Below are 15,329 nucleotides of genomic sequence, written 5' to 3'. Positions count from 1 at the left end.
ATTCATTGTGCAGAACTGAAGCCATGACCAGTCTCAAGCCTCTCCAATGGCTGCTACGATCACAGTCCACACATTCTTCTCAAAAAAATCAGACACAAACCTGGAGGCCTCCCAGGGACTGCATTACACTAACCAGCACTAATTAATTAATCTTGTGTGTTTACCCCAAAGCAAAGACGTTAACCTGCTTATCCCCTGCCTCTTACCTTCTCTCCCTTATGCCATTTCCCCCCTTGGGCTGCCCTAACGCCAGTCACGGGAATTGCTTCCCCATCTATTGCTTAACTGAACTGGAGGAAAGGACTGGTAGAGAGACTGTTGGTGGGATCAAAGCACAGATGATCATGCAATGGTTGCTAGGCAGCAATGACATCACAGTCGGATCCTCTTAAAGGGATACTGCCCAGCCCCAAGCCCTCGGAACTCCTTTCAAGAACCAGAGGGATGAAACAGAACCACCACCTGCTTGCTCCCGGAAATCTGTCAGCGCCTAGTGGGCATTGCCTTTGGAATGCCAAAAACAGCAGAGCAGGGTTAAAACCAGCAGGCAGGCAAATCCAAATGTTTCTGTGCCTCTCAAACGTGCCCCCAGAATCCTCTGAGGGGCACAAGGGTGGCCTGCACACAGGGGATTCCTCGCAGAACAACGTGAAAAGAGTTGCCAGAAGGGTTTCAGAATCCTTGAGATGAAAGGCAGGGTGGCGTTTGTGTAACTCCATCACATTTGTATCCATACACAGTTCTGCCCTTTTCCATGCCATCCTCACAACAACCCTGTGGGGTATTGCAGAGAGAGCCTGCACACACTCAAGGTCACACAAGAGGCTTCTTGAACACAAGTCCGAGTCTGCAAGTTTTTTCCAACCTGAATAAAAGCAATTTGGAGGTGTTAGGGAGGAAAGAGTTATGGTTCTCCTCTCTCCCCACACCCTACTCCTCCTTGACAAAGTGTTTGTAAAAGAAATAGCAGCCATTTAAAATAACAATAGAAGAAAACATGATGTGTAGTTCAGCCTTTACTTTTTAAAAAGGTCCCTGTCCCTGACTGGAGGCCACAGAGCCACTGTGCCAGAAGCAGAGGACTACAGGTGCTCTCGCAGGTGCTCAGCAGCTCTCCCCCCCCCCAACTGTTTAGCAGGTCAGTTCAGAAACTTACTGCAGGCGCTTGGCGCACTCACAACACATGCTCAGAACTCCTCTGCAGGTTGGGGCAAAACCACTGGCCTGTCTGTCAAGTGCCAAAACACACGCCCGAATTCACAAGTTGTTCCTTTATGTTTATCATTCCAGAAAATCACTGACATGTACTTATGATCCCTCGTTCTGCGGAATGATGATTAATGGGTGACTCGTGAAATCCCACAGGGTACCAGGCTCACAAGAGTTGATCGATATCATCACCTAATCTATCAAACTTTCCTTTCCTCTATCCTCCTTGAAGCAAAATTGCTGACAATCTTGTATCAAGTTCTCTGCAGCTGACTGAGAAAATCACAACACTGCTAACAGGGCTTTTTTTCAGGGGGAACGCGGGGGAACAGAGTTCCGGAACCTCTTGAAAATGGTCACATGGCTGGTGGCCCCGCCCCCTGATCTCCAGACAGAGGGGAGTTGAGATTGCCCTCGCGGAGGGCAATCTCAACTCCCCTCTGTCTGGAGATCAGGGGGCGGGGCCACCAGCCATGTGACCATTCCCCCCCCCCAGGCAACCCACTGAGTTCCACCACCTCTTTTCCCAGAAAAAAAGCTCTGACTGCTAATGAAGAACCTCTCGTGCCAGCATGTTTGTTTATTTTATTTCTATCCAATGGAAACCTTAGGGGACTACATCACACTGGCTGCAAGAAGTTCTACGGTCGGGTCTCCCAAGGTTTTCTTTACAATTAAATGGCACCAGGAAGCGGGGAGGATTTGGATGGGACTAGAGATGCTGCTGGGGTGAGGTGGGGTTAGAGTGTCAAACGAATCCTGGAAGATTCCTGTTCAGATCCTCACTTGGTTGGATTGGAACTGGTACTGGGAAAGAGGGGCATTAGGCCTTCCCCCATTCATTTTCCAGATGTAAATCTCTCCTTCAAGCCCCCAAATCCACTAATGAGTTAGGAACCATAGACTTCACCACTATGTTGTACTGGATTCCTGCTAATGCTATGTCTTCGTGGTCTTGTATCTATTTACCCTCTGTCATTGTTTATGGAAATGTCCTTGAAAATGACTGTACTAATCTCACACTGTGTAACCCGCCTTGAGTCTCAGTGAGAAAGAAGGATTATAAATGACATTAAAAAATTAAAATGGAAATACAAAAATAGATCAGTATGGTTTTACCCATTAAGACCAACAGCAGCCTAGGGTGGCGATTGACATTATGAAACTAGTGCGTGGTGTACATGACAGGGGGTTGCTGCCCTCTCCTACTTGCCTTGTGGCCACAATCCAGCCTGCCCCTTCCTCTGCAGCTACTGTTAATGTCAAGACATGGGAGATCTGATGCAGGTCTCCAGCAGCCTTGTCAAGCTGGGTCCCAACTGGTAACCTTCCAGTCCAAGCCTTAAATTCATATAACCATTACAGAATAAAGTATTTTCAGACAGCAACTCAAGACTGTCACTTCCTTTCTGGCTATGTTTTAAGCACCCTAGCCTAGTTTGGAATGTAGTTGTCTGTTATTTCACCAAACTGAGGGTCTCAATTCTGTTTTTCCTGAATGACATGAATGTAATAGCCATGAGTTGGGAGGCAGAGGGGTCATTGTCAGAGGGGGAGCAGAATGTGTATTGGGTGGTGGTGGTGGTGAGTGCCCTCAAGTCACAGCTGAATTATGGTGACCTCTGCTGGGGTTTTCATGGCAAGAGACGAACAGAAGTGGTCTGTCATTGCCTGCCTCTGCAACCCTGGTCTTCTTGGAGGTCTCCCATCCAATTACTAGCCGAGGCTGACTCTGCTTAGCTTCTGAGATCCGAGATCAGGCTCACCTGGGCTATCCAGGTCAGGGCATGGGGGTGGGCAATGCATAATTCTTGTCTTCTCCAATTACAACCCACCCCATCATTTGTTATTTATTATTAAAACTAGTAACAAAGCCTGTTATGGGAAAAATACAATGGGCTCTAGAAAGGGGAGGACAGGCGAGCGGGCATTGGCTTATGCTCCACACCTGATCCCATCCGGGTGAAGGGTGGGCATTATTATTATTATTATTATTATTATTATTATTATTATTACCTCATGCTCTGCTCCTAATCCTAGCCAGTGTAGAGGGGGTGGGCGTTGCCTCCTGCTCCACTCCTGATCCCAGCTGCGTGAAGGTGTGTGTGTGGGGGGGCAGGAATTGCTGCCTGCTCTGCCCCTGATCCCAGCCTGCCATGGTGTGCTCTCTGGAGGGGTGGGTGCCTCACCTGGTCTTTCCTCCATGGCAGTGCCTTCTGGTGGCGCACCAGGGTAGGAAGTGAGTTGTCTGGAACACGCTCAGCCTTTTATATAGTAGGATAATAATATTGCCTTTCGGTGGCTTCCTGTGGGTGTCCCCAACCTTAGCTAGGCTTGGGGTGAAAGAGCACCAAACTGACAAAGGGCTATGGGCGGTGGGGTGGGGTGTGTGGGGAAACAACAAAATCTCCCCTGAAAATGGATCCCTACCACATGCTTATTCAGCACACATGAGACAGAGAACTGGGTAGCCTGGAGTTGATGCAATTCCACTTGAATGTCCCAGGAACAGCCACGGCATGCTGGAGACTCCAGGGAGAGCTCCTCAGTGTGACAGCGATGGCCAGGTAGTGGCCCCCTGAAGATCCAACCCATCAGGGACTAATCGGAGCAGCTTTCCTTTCCAACCAGGCAATGCCAGGGCTGTGCTCTTTTCATGTTTTAATTACTGCCGCAGTTTTTATTGGCAGCAACTAAATGAATAAGCATGTGGGTTTTTTTTTCCATTTTCAGGGGAGATTTTGTTGCTTGCTTAGACATCCTGATTAGCGTTGGCATCTTCAGAGGCACCAGGAACCAACGAGTTCCCTGCTGGATGGGCCAACCTCCTCAATGTGGTGACAGATTCCTTGCCTTCTGCTTTCACAGCTGAGACTGGGTCTAATTCTGAGGCTTCTTTTATCTGGATCTGCTTTGTACCATTTTCTGCAAGCTCTCCTATCCCTGTTTGTGATTTTCGCCTCTCCAGCTTTACTTGTGAAAGGTTCTTGGCCCCTTAAACTCCACCCAGCCTCCTTTCCTTTTACTCCTGTCACTGACCAAGCCTTTTCTAGGTGTGCCCCCTAACTTCTGTAGTACTCAGGGTGGCTACTGGTGGGAAGGGCCCAGGGCTTTTTTTCAGCTGGAATGCGGGGGAACGGAGTGTTCCAGCATTGACAGAGCGGCAGGCAAACGGTTCAATAATAAACAAATGCCTGTTCTAGAAGACCTGGTGCCATCCACCAGAGCCATTGGCGTAACACAGAGGTCCTTAACTTTAGATTCACTTCTGTCCCTTAACTACGCAACCTTACCAGTGAGTGCTTCCCCCAAGCCACAAGTAAAAACATTGTAGGCATTTAGACTCTTTTGCAAGTTATACTGAGTGCACACGGGCACAATCCTACTTTCCTTCTTTCTTGTACACCAGCGTTAACATGCGAGCAGTCCTCGACTTCAGCCCCTAAGATTGCTGTGAAATGCAGGAGCACCTCTGTTGCGCTCCTCAGAGGGTTTGTTAATTTCATCTTCGCCTCCCCAAAGGCTCCCTCAATTTCACCTCCCCTTGGGGGAGGCAAAGATGAAATTAACAAACCCTCTGAGGAGGGATCTCTGGGGCTCTGTGAAATTGACAAGGCCTTTAACTGTGACTTTTTAAACTACGCTTGCCAGCTAACATTGCATCTCCCTACACTTGGGCATCCTCATGTAAGATGTCTTGTGTAGAGAGAGACACTGAAATCCCTGCCTTTTGTCTGGAACAGATGGGAAGGGCCTACAAACAGGGAGTGAAGCGGAGCCACCAGGAAAGGAGGTTTAACAGCCCATTTTATAGTGGAGGAGGGAGGGATTCCTCCCCAGATTTGCCCAAGGAACCTGTCTGGGGGACACCATTGTCAAGAGAGCAGAACTCCCCCCCCTTTACCTTGAGTGATTACACAGCTGTTCCACCCCTTGCTTAGGTAGGTGTTAAACATCTTAAAGTACAGTTTGGCCCCCTGCCATTTCCTCCCCCTTGCAGAGCAGAGGGGTGGGGGTGGGGGTGGGGACGGGGGAAGGGATCAAACAGCTCCAAAAGACTTCAGAACTTGTCTCCAAGCCAAGGAAATGAGAGCAGTAAAGTACAGGGGGGGGGGAAGTAAGGCAAAAATCATAGCTGGCGCTGATACAAAATCATTGTGTTGTGCTCAAAAACTACAGCCCTGCCTCAGGATCTGCTGAAGAAAATATGTTTGTCCTAACCTGCCTTCCCTTGGTGAAAAACAATTACGATAAAGGCCTCCTTTGGGTGCAAAGGCAGCAATCCTTGACTTTTTGCAGAGAGTGGGAGGTGGTCGGAAAGAGCGACTGCTGATTGTCATGAGGACATTCATCTAAACCTGCATATCCTGTTTAACCAAGGGATGAAAGAGCGAAGGGCATATATCACTCGGAACAAAGAACCCCTCAGACTGATTCCACACTCTTAAAAACAGTTGTCTGCCTCCTTTCTGGGTAGTAAAGAGTCCAGTAGCACCTTTAAGACTAACCAACTTTATTGTAGCATAAGCTTTTGAGAACCACAGCTCTCTTTGTCAGATGCAGAGGAGTTAGCCGTGTTAGTCTTTGGTAGCAAAATCAAAAAGAGTCCAGTAGCACCTTTAAGACTAACCAATTTCATTGTAGCATAAGCTTTCGAGAATCAAGTTCTCTTTGTCAGATGTGTCAGATGCATCTGACGAAGAGAGCTGTGGTTCTTGAAGCTGACGATGCATCTGACGACCTTAGTCTTAAAGGTGCTACTGGACTCTACTATTTTGCAACTACAGATTAACATGGCTAACTCCTATGAATCCTTTCTGGGTAGTTCTCTGCTTTTGCCATTTCTGAATGGTAAATCAAACAGGAAGAGAACAGCTTGGTGGCTGTCCTTCCTTTCCTCCTCTTGACATAGGCCATAAATTCTGTGGGAGCCAAGATATTGCAACCCCAGGGCTAGGCAAGCTGAGAAGCTGCTTTGGATGTAGCCAGAAGGGCATTCAAATTTCAATCTCTCAGAAACAACGCCTGTGCTCCCAGATGTAAGCACTGGAACCAGAAGGTACAATTTGTGCCAACTGCCCAGCAGGAGGCAAGGAGAACTCTATGCTACTGGGTTTGGACGGTGCCCTTGCACTGCCTCAAAATCTGTGGCAGTAGAAAAGAGCAAGAGTCCGGTAGCACCTATAAGATTAACAAAATTGGTGGTAGGGCATGAACTTTTGTGATATCTGAAGAAGTGAGCTGTGACTCATGAAAGCTCATGCCCTACCACAAATTTTGTAAGCCTTATAGGTGCTACTGGACTCTTGCTCTTTCCTACTGCTATAGACAGACTAACATGGCTGCCCATCTTGATCAGAATCTGTGGGTTCTCATACTGTGGTGTTTTTTCAGATAGGCAGGTGCTGATTTCTCTATTTCCTTTACACTGCATTCTTTTCTTGGGGTTCTTTCCACTCTGTACTTTATTCCACTCATCTTCTGATATAACTTAGATAATTTAAAATTAATTCCTTAATTGGAGCATTGTGCACCATTTTTGTGCCAGTTTTGAGTTCCTGTTTGACAAGCACACATCAGAGCATATGTGCTTCGGGTCAATCAATGTGCAAAAAGTAACCCAAATTTGACTGTGCCATTTCTGCTGCAGACTGTGATATAATCAGTGCTCATGTATGTGTATTGGTGCACACCAGAAACCTGTCTAAAGGGGGGCACCCTTGGACAATCTGCAGAAATCCAACTGGGAGAGTGCATAGATAATCCATTGGTGCTGCTTTGGAAACTCGCCTGGGAGGAATGGACTTCAAATTCCCACTCTGCCCTGAGTTTGCTGGGTGACCTCAGGACAGTTACTCTCCTTCTCAGCTAGCTGCAGAGAGGATGGAATGGGGAAGACAGACCCATGCATGCCACCCAGAGCTCCCCAGAGAAAGGCAGGACAAAAACAAGCTAGTTAGCCAGTTCTGAGAATATAATGGAGGAGAGGAGACTGAGGTGAGCCACTCTGGGTCCCCACTAGGGGAGAAAGGCAGGGTATAAATGAAGTCAGTCAGTCAGTCAGTCAGTCAGTCAGTCAGTCAGTCAGTCAGTCAGTCAGTCAGTCAGTCAGTCAGTCAGTCAGTCAGTCAGTCAGTCAGTCAGAGAAAGGCAGGGTATAAATGAAGTCAGCCAGCCAGCCAGTCAGTCAGTCAGAGAAAGGCAGGGTATAAATGAAGTCAGCCAGCCAGCCAGCCAGTCAGTCAGTCAGAGAAAGGCAGGGTATAAATGAAGTCAGCCAGCCAGCCAGCCCAGTCAGTTAGTCAGTCAGAGAAAGGCAGGGTATAAATGAAGTCAGTCAGCCAGCCAGCCAGTCAGTCAGTCAGAGAAAGGCAGGGTATAAATGAAGTCAGCCAGCCAGCCAGCCAGTCAGTCAGTCAGAGAAAGGCAGGGTATAAATGAAGTCAGCCAGCCAGCCAGCCCAGTCAGTTAGTCAGTCAGAGAAAGGCAGGGTATAAATGAAGTCAGTCAGCCAGCCAGTCAGTCAGGGAAAGGCAGGGTACAAATGAAGTCAGTCAGCCAGTCAGTCAGTCAGGGAAAGGCAGGGTATAAATGAAGTCAGTCAGCCAGCCCAGTCAGTTAGTCAGTCAGAGAAAGGCAGGGTATAAATGAAGTCAGTCAGAGAAAGGCAGGATATAAATGAAGTCAGTCAGTCAGTCAGTCAGTCAGTCAGTCAGTCAGTCAGTCAGTCAGTCAGTCAGTCAGTCAGTCAGTCAGTCAGTCAGTCAGTCAGTCAGTCAGTCAGTCAGTCAGTCAGAGAAAGGCAGGGTATAAATGAAGTCAGTCAGTCACAGAAAGGCAGGGAATAAATGAAGTCAGTCACAGAAAGGCAGGGTATAAATGAAGTCAGTCAATCAGTCAGTCAGAGAAAGGCAGGATATAAATGAAGTCAGTCAGTCAATCGGTCAGAGAAAGGCAGGGAATAAATGAAGTCAGTCAGTCAGTCAGTCAGAGAAAGGCAGGGAAGAAATGAAGTCAGTCAGTCAGTCAGTCAGTCAGAGAAAGGCAGGGTATAAATGAAGTCAGCCAGCCAGTCAGCCAGTCAGGGAAAGGCAGGGTATAAATGAAGTCAGTCAGCCAGCCAGCCAGTTAGTCAGAGAAAGGCAGGGAATAAATGAAGTCAGTCAGAGAAAGGCAGGATATAAATGAAGTCAGTCAGTCAGTCAGTCAGTCAGTCAGTCAGTTAGTCAGTCAGTCAGTCAGAGAAAGGCAGGGAATAAATGAAGTCAGTCAGAGAAAGGCAGGATATAAATGAAGTCAGTCAGTCAATCAGTCAGAGAAAGGCAGTGTATAAATGAAGTCAGTCAGTCAGTCAGAGAAAGGCAGGGTATAAATGAAGTCAGTCAGTCAGTCAATCAGAGAAAGGCAGGGAATAAATGAAGTCAGTCAGGGAAAGGCAGGATATAAATGAAGTCAGTCAGTCAATCAGTCAGAGAAAGGCAGTGTATAAATGAAGTCAGTCAGTAAATAAATAGACAGATCTTCGGTCTCCCTCAGGGACAAATCCACCAGACCACCCAAAGGGAGAGGGAGAAGTAATTGGGGTGATAATGCTACCTTTCTCTCATTGCTGCTCACTCCCTCCAAGTGAGCTGGTAAGCAGCAGCCATAGCAGAGTGGAGAAGCAGCCGGGCTAGGGGGCACAACGGGTGCTGGTGGAGGTCTTTGTGCTGGGCTTGAGGTTCGGCAGGTGCTTTGCCATGCCAATTCTTGACAGCAATCCCCACTCATAACTTCAAGTGCAGGGTAGAATTTCCCCTGCATGCCCAACCATTTAGGGAGTGGTGGGAAAATGTCTTTTTATCCCTCCCAAATAGTCACCCTGATTCTAGAGAATACTAGAGAACCATAAAAGGGCTTTCAGCAGCAACTAATTTATGACAACTTATCGTGAGCTATCTCGAGAGCGTATTGGTGCAGCTGCCACCGCATGAACCAGTTGTGTGAATCCACCCGCAGGAGCAGCCACAACCCATTCCAGACTCAAAAATGCAGAGAAGAGAGCTGGTATAGTGGACGTGAGAGGGAAATAAAACTGAAAACAGAGAACTGCTTTGTCCTCCCACTGCCTCAAACATGAGGAAGTTTTGGAAAGCAAACTTCCCCAGATCTCCAGCCACTGAGTGAGCCTTCTCTCATTGGAAAGCTATGAGGAGAAACTGCGGCTGGCCCCAAGGGAAAGGATCTGACATGGCAGGCGCACCGTGTGCGTGCAGGGAATGTCCCCCCCACCCCCCCGCCCAGACTGCAAATGGAGCCAATGTCCTCTGTAGCAAAAGGCAGTCAGCAGGGAGGGAAAAATATGACAGGCCACGGGCAAGACCAACACACTCTTCCACACACACTTTCTCTCTCCCTGAACAACAAATGAAACCCAGAGAGCCCAACCAAACAGCCTGGGGTTTTAAAGCAGCAGCAAGTTTTCAAATGGGCTCCCTGGAAAGAAAATCCCTTTTCATACCTGCTGTGGGATTCCTGGGGGCAGCCATAGAGTCCAGCAGGCAACAGAAGGGTGTGGGGCACATTATAGGGGGGGATGTTATATGTTTGATAGGCCTAATGGTGCTAACTTTCCTCCAAGCAATCCAAGGCACAACCTTCCATGCTCTAGTCAGATCTCAACGAGAGCACTGTTTACAGTTTTGATCACCGCAATTTCAGAAGGATATAGGCAAGCTGGAACACGTCCGAAGGAGGGCAACAAAGATGGTGAGGGGTCTGGAGACCAAGTCCTATGAGGAAAGGTTGAAGGAGCTCCAAATGTTTAGCCTGGAGAGGAGATGACTGAGAGGTGATATGATAACCAACTTCCAATACTTGAAGGGCTGTCATGGGCTGCTTCCACACACGTTGGATAATCCACTTTCAATACGCTTTAGTGAACATTTATAACTGATTTTCCATGTGTGGAACAAAAAATCCACTTCTAAAGGATAACTAAAGTGCATTGAAAGTGCATTATTCAACGTGTGTGGAAACGGCCATGAAAAATCAGTTTCAAATGTTCACTAAAGAGTATTGAAAGTGGATTATCCAACGTGTGTGGAAGCAGCCCTATAGAGGATGGCATGGAGTTGTTTTCCACTGCCCCAGAAGGTTGGACCAGAACCAATGGGTTGAAAATAAATCAAAAGAGCTTTTTGGCTAAACATTAGGAAGAACTTCCTGACAGTTAGAGCGGCCCCTCAGTGGAAGAGGCTTCCTCGGGAGGTGGTGGGCTCTCTTTCTTTGCAAGTTTTTAAGCAGAGGCTCGATGGCCCTCTGACAGCAAGGCTGATTCTGTGAACCTGGGCAGATCATGGGGGGGGGGGGGCAGGAAGGGTTACATCAGTGCTTAGTTCTCGTGGCCCCTTCTTACATGCCCAGGGTAAGGCCGATCGCCACCTTGGGGTCAGGTGACAGTTTTCCCCAGGCCAGTTTGGCTAGTGTTTTGCCATCTTCTGAGCATGGAGTAGGGGTCACTGGGGGGGGTGGGGAGGGGAGATAGTTGTGAATTTCCTGCCTTGTGCAGGGGGTTGGACTAGATGACCCTGGAGGTCCCTTCCAACTATCTGATTCTACGATTCTGGGATGCTGTAAAAAAGCAGCTGGGAGGGGCCCAAGATGGATCAGGGCCACGGTGCAGAGGGAGGGGGTGGAGATCCTGTGCTGCTTTCCCAATCAAAAGGCCCCCTGCACTGCTTTATGCCCGATAAATTACACACAAAAAAGAGGTACAGCAAGGGACTCCTTTTCCCTACTGCAAAGTAACAGGGAGAGGCGGGTGGAGTGTTATGGTAGGGCCTGAGAGACAGGTGTTCAAATGACAGCATTGCCATGAAGCTCTCTGAGTGATCCCGGGCTATTGCTCTGAGCTGCTGTGAGGAAAGGTGGGGGCGGGGGAAATCACAGACAGACAGACAGACAGACAATTACACCCTTGGCAGCAGACGGACCTTGGGTGAACCAGCCGGTCTCCCTCCCTCCCTCCCTCAAGACCTCTGGCATTAAGCCTCTTGACAGACCGAAGATGCCAGCTCTCGAGCAACAGTACTGGGCTCCTGCCAGGAGCTGCGAGATGGTCAGGGACTGACACCGTCCCGGGGGGGGGGGGCGGCTCGTGCAACTTTCTTGCCACATTTGCTGCAAGGTTGGGAACAGATGGCGATAAATGGGGGGTGGGGCGGGAATTCGGGGAAATGCCTGTGACTCTTTCCCTCACTGGGCAGAGTTCATGCCAAGGATGTCTTTCAAAGGTGTTGCAAGATGGGTTTTTTCCCTCCCACGCTATGAAACATCCCCGTAATTAAAAACTGACTGTCTAGGGCAAAGTAGGATGTTAGAAAGTAAAACTGGGCTCGCCAAGTTGGGATCTGGGATGGAGTTACAAGAAGGAAGGAGAGTATCTCTGAGCATGCCCTGAGTACATTCCTCTCACCATAAAGAAATCAGCAGCCCATCCCCATGCATCTACTGAGCACAATTATATCTAACCCTTTCTCCAAGGGCCCACACAAGGTTCCCCTTTCCTCATTTTATATTTACAACAGCCCTATGAGGTAGGTGAGGCAGATAGGGGGAGAGAGAGAGAGAGCTGGCCCAAGGTCAACCACTGAGCTTTATGGCTGAGTGGGGATTTGAACACAGATCTCACCAGTCCTATTGCAACTCTAACCACTATACCACACAGATTGCTGGGTGATCCAGATACAGTCACTTTCTCAGCTTAGCCTACCTCACAGGGTTGCTGTGTGAATAAAATGAGGGAAGGGAGAGTTCCATATGCCACCCTGAGCTCCTTGAATGAAGGACAGGATAATAAATGCACTATGCTGAAAGAGAAAGCATAAAATATCTGTTAGTAGGCAGCCTGGAATCTTGTTTGGCCTGAAAAAATAATATAAATAAGATGATAATAAATCAGACACTAGTGTATGGAACACACACACACACACACATCATACAGGTGTGCTCCCCAGGAGCTAAGATTAGCTGCAGATCAATATTGAAAAACAATTTATATGGGGAAAGAAGGGGAGGTAAAAGGAACGGGATGCTGAGAAGCACCCGCCAAAGGACACATCGAGCCCTTTGCAGCATAAAGCAAGACCAACCTGGGAAACAAGAAAAAGCCTCTTGGGAAATGTGGCTAGTTGTTAATGATACCCTTTTAAGCTTCTTTTGAAAACCTGGCAATAGGCAGAGGAGACACAGTGTGGTGTAGTGGCAAGCATTTCAGACTAGAACTGAGGAGAGCTGAGTTCAACCCCCCCCCCCCAAGAAGCCATGCAACGCTCACTGGGCCACTCACATCTCCAAGGCCACTCAATTTATCTCAGCCTAACCCACCGTAAAAGCAAAAGGAGGGGAGGACTGTTTAGATGCTGCGACCGTAGAGGAAGGATAGGAGAAAAACACCATAGGTAGAGTGAAAAATGGTGTAGCTCCTATCCAACCTCATCCTGTGCCTTCTCAAAACTCCTCCAACAGCTGAGCTGAGAAGCAGACCTTCACTTCAGAGGTCACCTTGATTTTCATTAGCAACTCTACCTACCTTCCTTCAGTAAGTCCTCCCTTTGCGATTCCTTCTTCTCTGAGGAAGCCTCTGGTGGCCTGTTTGCCAGTGTGAGGGGCTCTTCCCTTGAGCCAGGAGTGGGCGCTGGAGCCTGAGGCTGGGACCCCTCTTGGCCGGGGATGGAGTCGATGCTCCTAGCTGCAGCACTACCATGTCCTCTTGGGCTGGGTGTGGCTGGGGCTCCTTGGGCAGGGCCCATGGGAGGGGACCCTCGGGATGGCTGGGAAGCAACTTGCCCTGCCTGAGACTGCGAGACAAGCCAGAAGGAAGTAACCTGAGGAGGGGATGCTGAGCCTGCTGTTCCTGGAAGCTGGCCTGGAGAGGGTGACGTGAAACCAGCAGCTATGGGAACAGCTCTATCCTTGGTTATTTCTGTGGGTTGCCGGGACAAGCCAGGGCTAGTGCTGAGGTTGACGTGAATCTGAGCCCTCGGCGAAGGTTTGGGCACAGATTCAGGTGCGGGTGTCAGAACAGCACCCTCTGGTGTCTTTTCAATCAAGCCATCCAAGCTGATGGGGAATTTCTGCAACTTTACTGTCTGCCTGGCAGCTGGGGCAGGAGGGGACACATGTGCCAAGTGGCACATCTCCAGTGGTGGCATGGTAGACTCCTTCCTTGTGGATGTGCTGTTCTTTGGTGGAGGCACAATGCAGCTGTGGTCACTGGAGCTCTGCATGACAGCAGGGTTAGTGCTTAGGGGTGGATAGAGGGTGGGGTTGGCCCCCTGGTCTTCGGCGATGTGCAGGTCCAGCGATGGCAGTGAGCCACAATTGGACACCTGCTGGATGGACTGGTCAGCCTCAGCATGAAAGACATTGCCATGTGAGAAGAATTTCTTTAGCATGGGACTAGAGAGCTGGGAGACCCCGATTCCAGGCAACTCGGACTGCTGAGTCACATTATGAAGGCTTTTGAGGGGTGTTGGGCACTCCAAGCTGGAGGAAGAGCTGTGGAGGCTTTCATTGTCACTGCCCGGTCCTAAGGATGAGGAGAACCCGTTGGGGTTCAGGCGGGTTTGGAACGAAGAGACCCGGGTGAGGTGGCTTCCGTTGGCCCGCGCTGGGTGGACAGTGCCTCGGTTGAAAGAGAGGCTGCTGCTGATCCGAGTCTTGAGGACGGGGCTTTGAGCTGGGCTGGGATTGGAGCTGAGGCTGATACGGGACTGGTAGCTGGGCTGGAGGGGGCCACCCGCTCGATGTCCTTCTCCGTTGCCAGTGGCTAGGATGATGCCAGGGAGGCAGGGACCAAGAGGGGAATGGGGTGGGGAGGAAGGAGAGAAAGCCGCACTATCTTCAGCATCTTCCATTTCAAATGACCTCTTTAGGGCTGTAGAAGAAAATGGAAGAAGAAAGAAAGAATAGGGTTAAAGTGAAAAAAAGTGCAGGCCATATTAACTCAGGTCATTCCTGAGGCAGAAGACCAGGGCTTTTTTTCAGCTGGAACGTGGTGGAACGGAGTTCCGGCACCTCTGGAAAATGGTGACATGGCGTGGAGGGCAATCTAAACTCCCCTCTGTCTGGAGATCAGGGGGCGGGGCCACCGGCCATGTCACCATTTTCTCCGAGGGCGATTTAAACTTTAAAAAACTCTCCCCTTGTTCTAGCTGACCCGAAGTGATCTCATTGTGTGGGCCTGAATTCCACCACTGAGTTCCACCACCTCTTTTTCCAGAAAAAATGCCCTGCAGAAGACACAAGTCTAGTGGCAAGACTAAACAACAAAAGAATTTATTCATTTTATTTACTCCATTTGTAGGTAAAATGTAACCTAGTGCAAGATGTAAGGGTGCCTACCAATAACTGGCAACCAGCATAGGGGAAGGCAAGGGACGGGATGAAACCACATCAGTGGTATGACATCACTTCTGGTGAATACCCAGAAGTGACATCATGTTGCAAGTATGATGTTGATGCGACATTCTAGGAGCTGGGTATTTGCTAGAAGTGACATTATACCACAGGCACGCTGCCTTTTCCACCTGCCAGTCCTCAGTTGCCAGTGGAGCTATGGCAAGAGAGACCAGGAGGGCTCCCTAGTGAGATATGATAGGCACAGGGCTTTTTTTCTGGGAAAAGAGGTGGTGGAACTCAGGACCGCACAATGATGACACTTTGGGTCAGCTGGAACAAGGGGGGAGTTTCACCCTCGGCGAAAATAGTCACATGGCCGGTGGCCCCGCCCTCTGATCTCCAGACACAGGGGAGTTGAGATTGCCCTCTGTGCCAGCAGCACAGAGGGCAATCTCAACTCCCCTGTGTCTGGAGATCAGGGGGCGGGGCCACCGGCCATGTGACCATTTTCAAGAGGTGACAGAACTCCGTTCCACCGCATTCTGGCTGAAAAAGGCCCTGGATAGGCAGATACAATAGGAAGTTACAGATGTATAACTGAAGAAACTAACATATATAAGGAACAGGATATACAAGATAAACGCACCTATAACGTTAGGAATCCTGTCAATACTCATTATAGGTGCTAATCCCTAGGAAGTCATGATTATGCCAGGATTTGTGCATATGAACATTCG

At 49.1% G+C, this 15,329-nt stretch overlaps 1 protein-coding gene across 1 annotated transcript in view; it reads right to left on the bottom strand.

The window, feature by feature from the left end:
• The window catches only part of SEPTIN12 (septin 12), a 71,714-nt gene that overhangs the window by 38,061 nt on the left and 18,324 nt on the right, over window positions 1–15,329 (bottom strand). Inside the window, exon 3 of the mRNA XM_054992954.1 lies at window positions 12,782–14,128. Coding sequence (XP_054848929.1) covers window positions 12,782–14,128 — 1,347 coding nt within the window. The remainder of the gene's footprint in view (window positions 1–12,781; window positions 14,129–15,329) is intronic.

The sequence above is a fragment of the Eublepharis macularius genome, chromosome 12, assembly GCF_028583425.1.
Source record: "Eublepharis macularius isolate TG4126 chromosome 12, MPM_Emac_v1.0, whole genome shotgun sequence".
In the NCBI taxonomy this organism is placed as follows: domain Eukaryota; kingdom Metazoa; phylum Chordata; class Lepidosauria; order Squamata; family Eublepharidae; genus Eublepharis; species Eublepharis macularius.
Note: the sequence above shows the minus strand (reverse complement) of the source record. Positions and strands in the feature narration are given on the sequence as shown.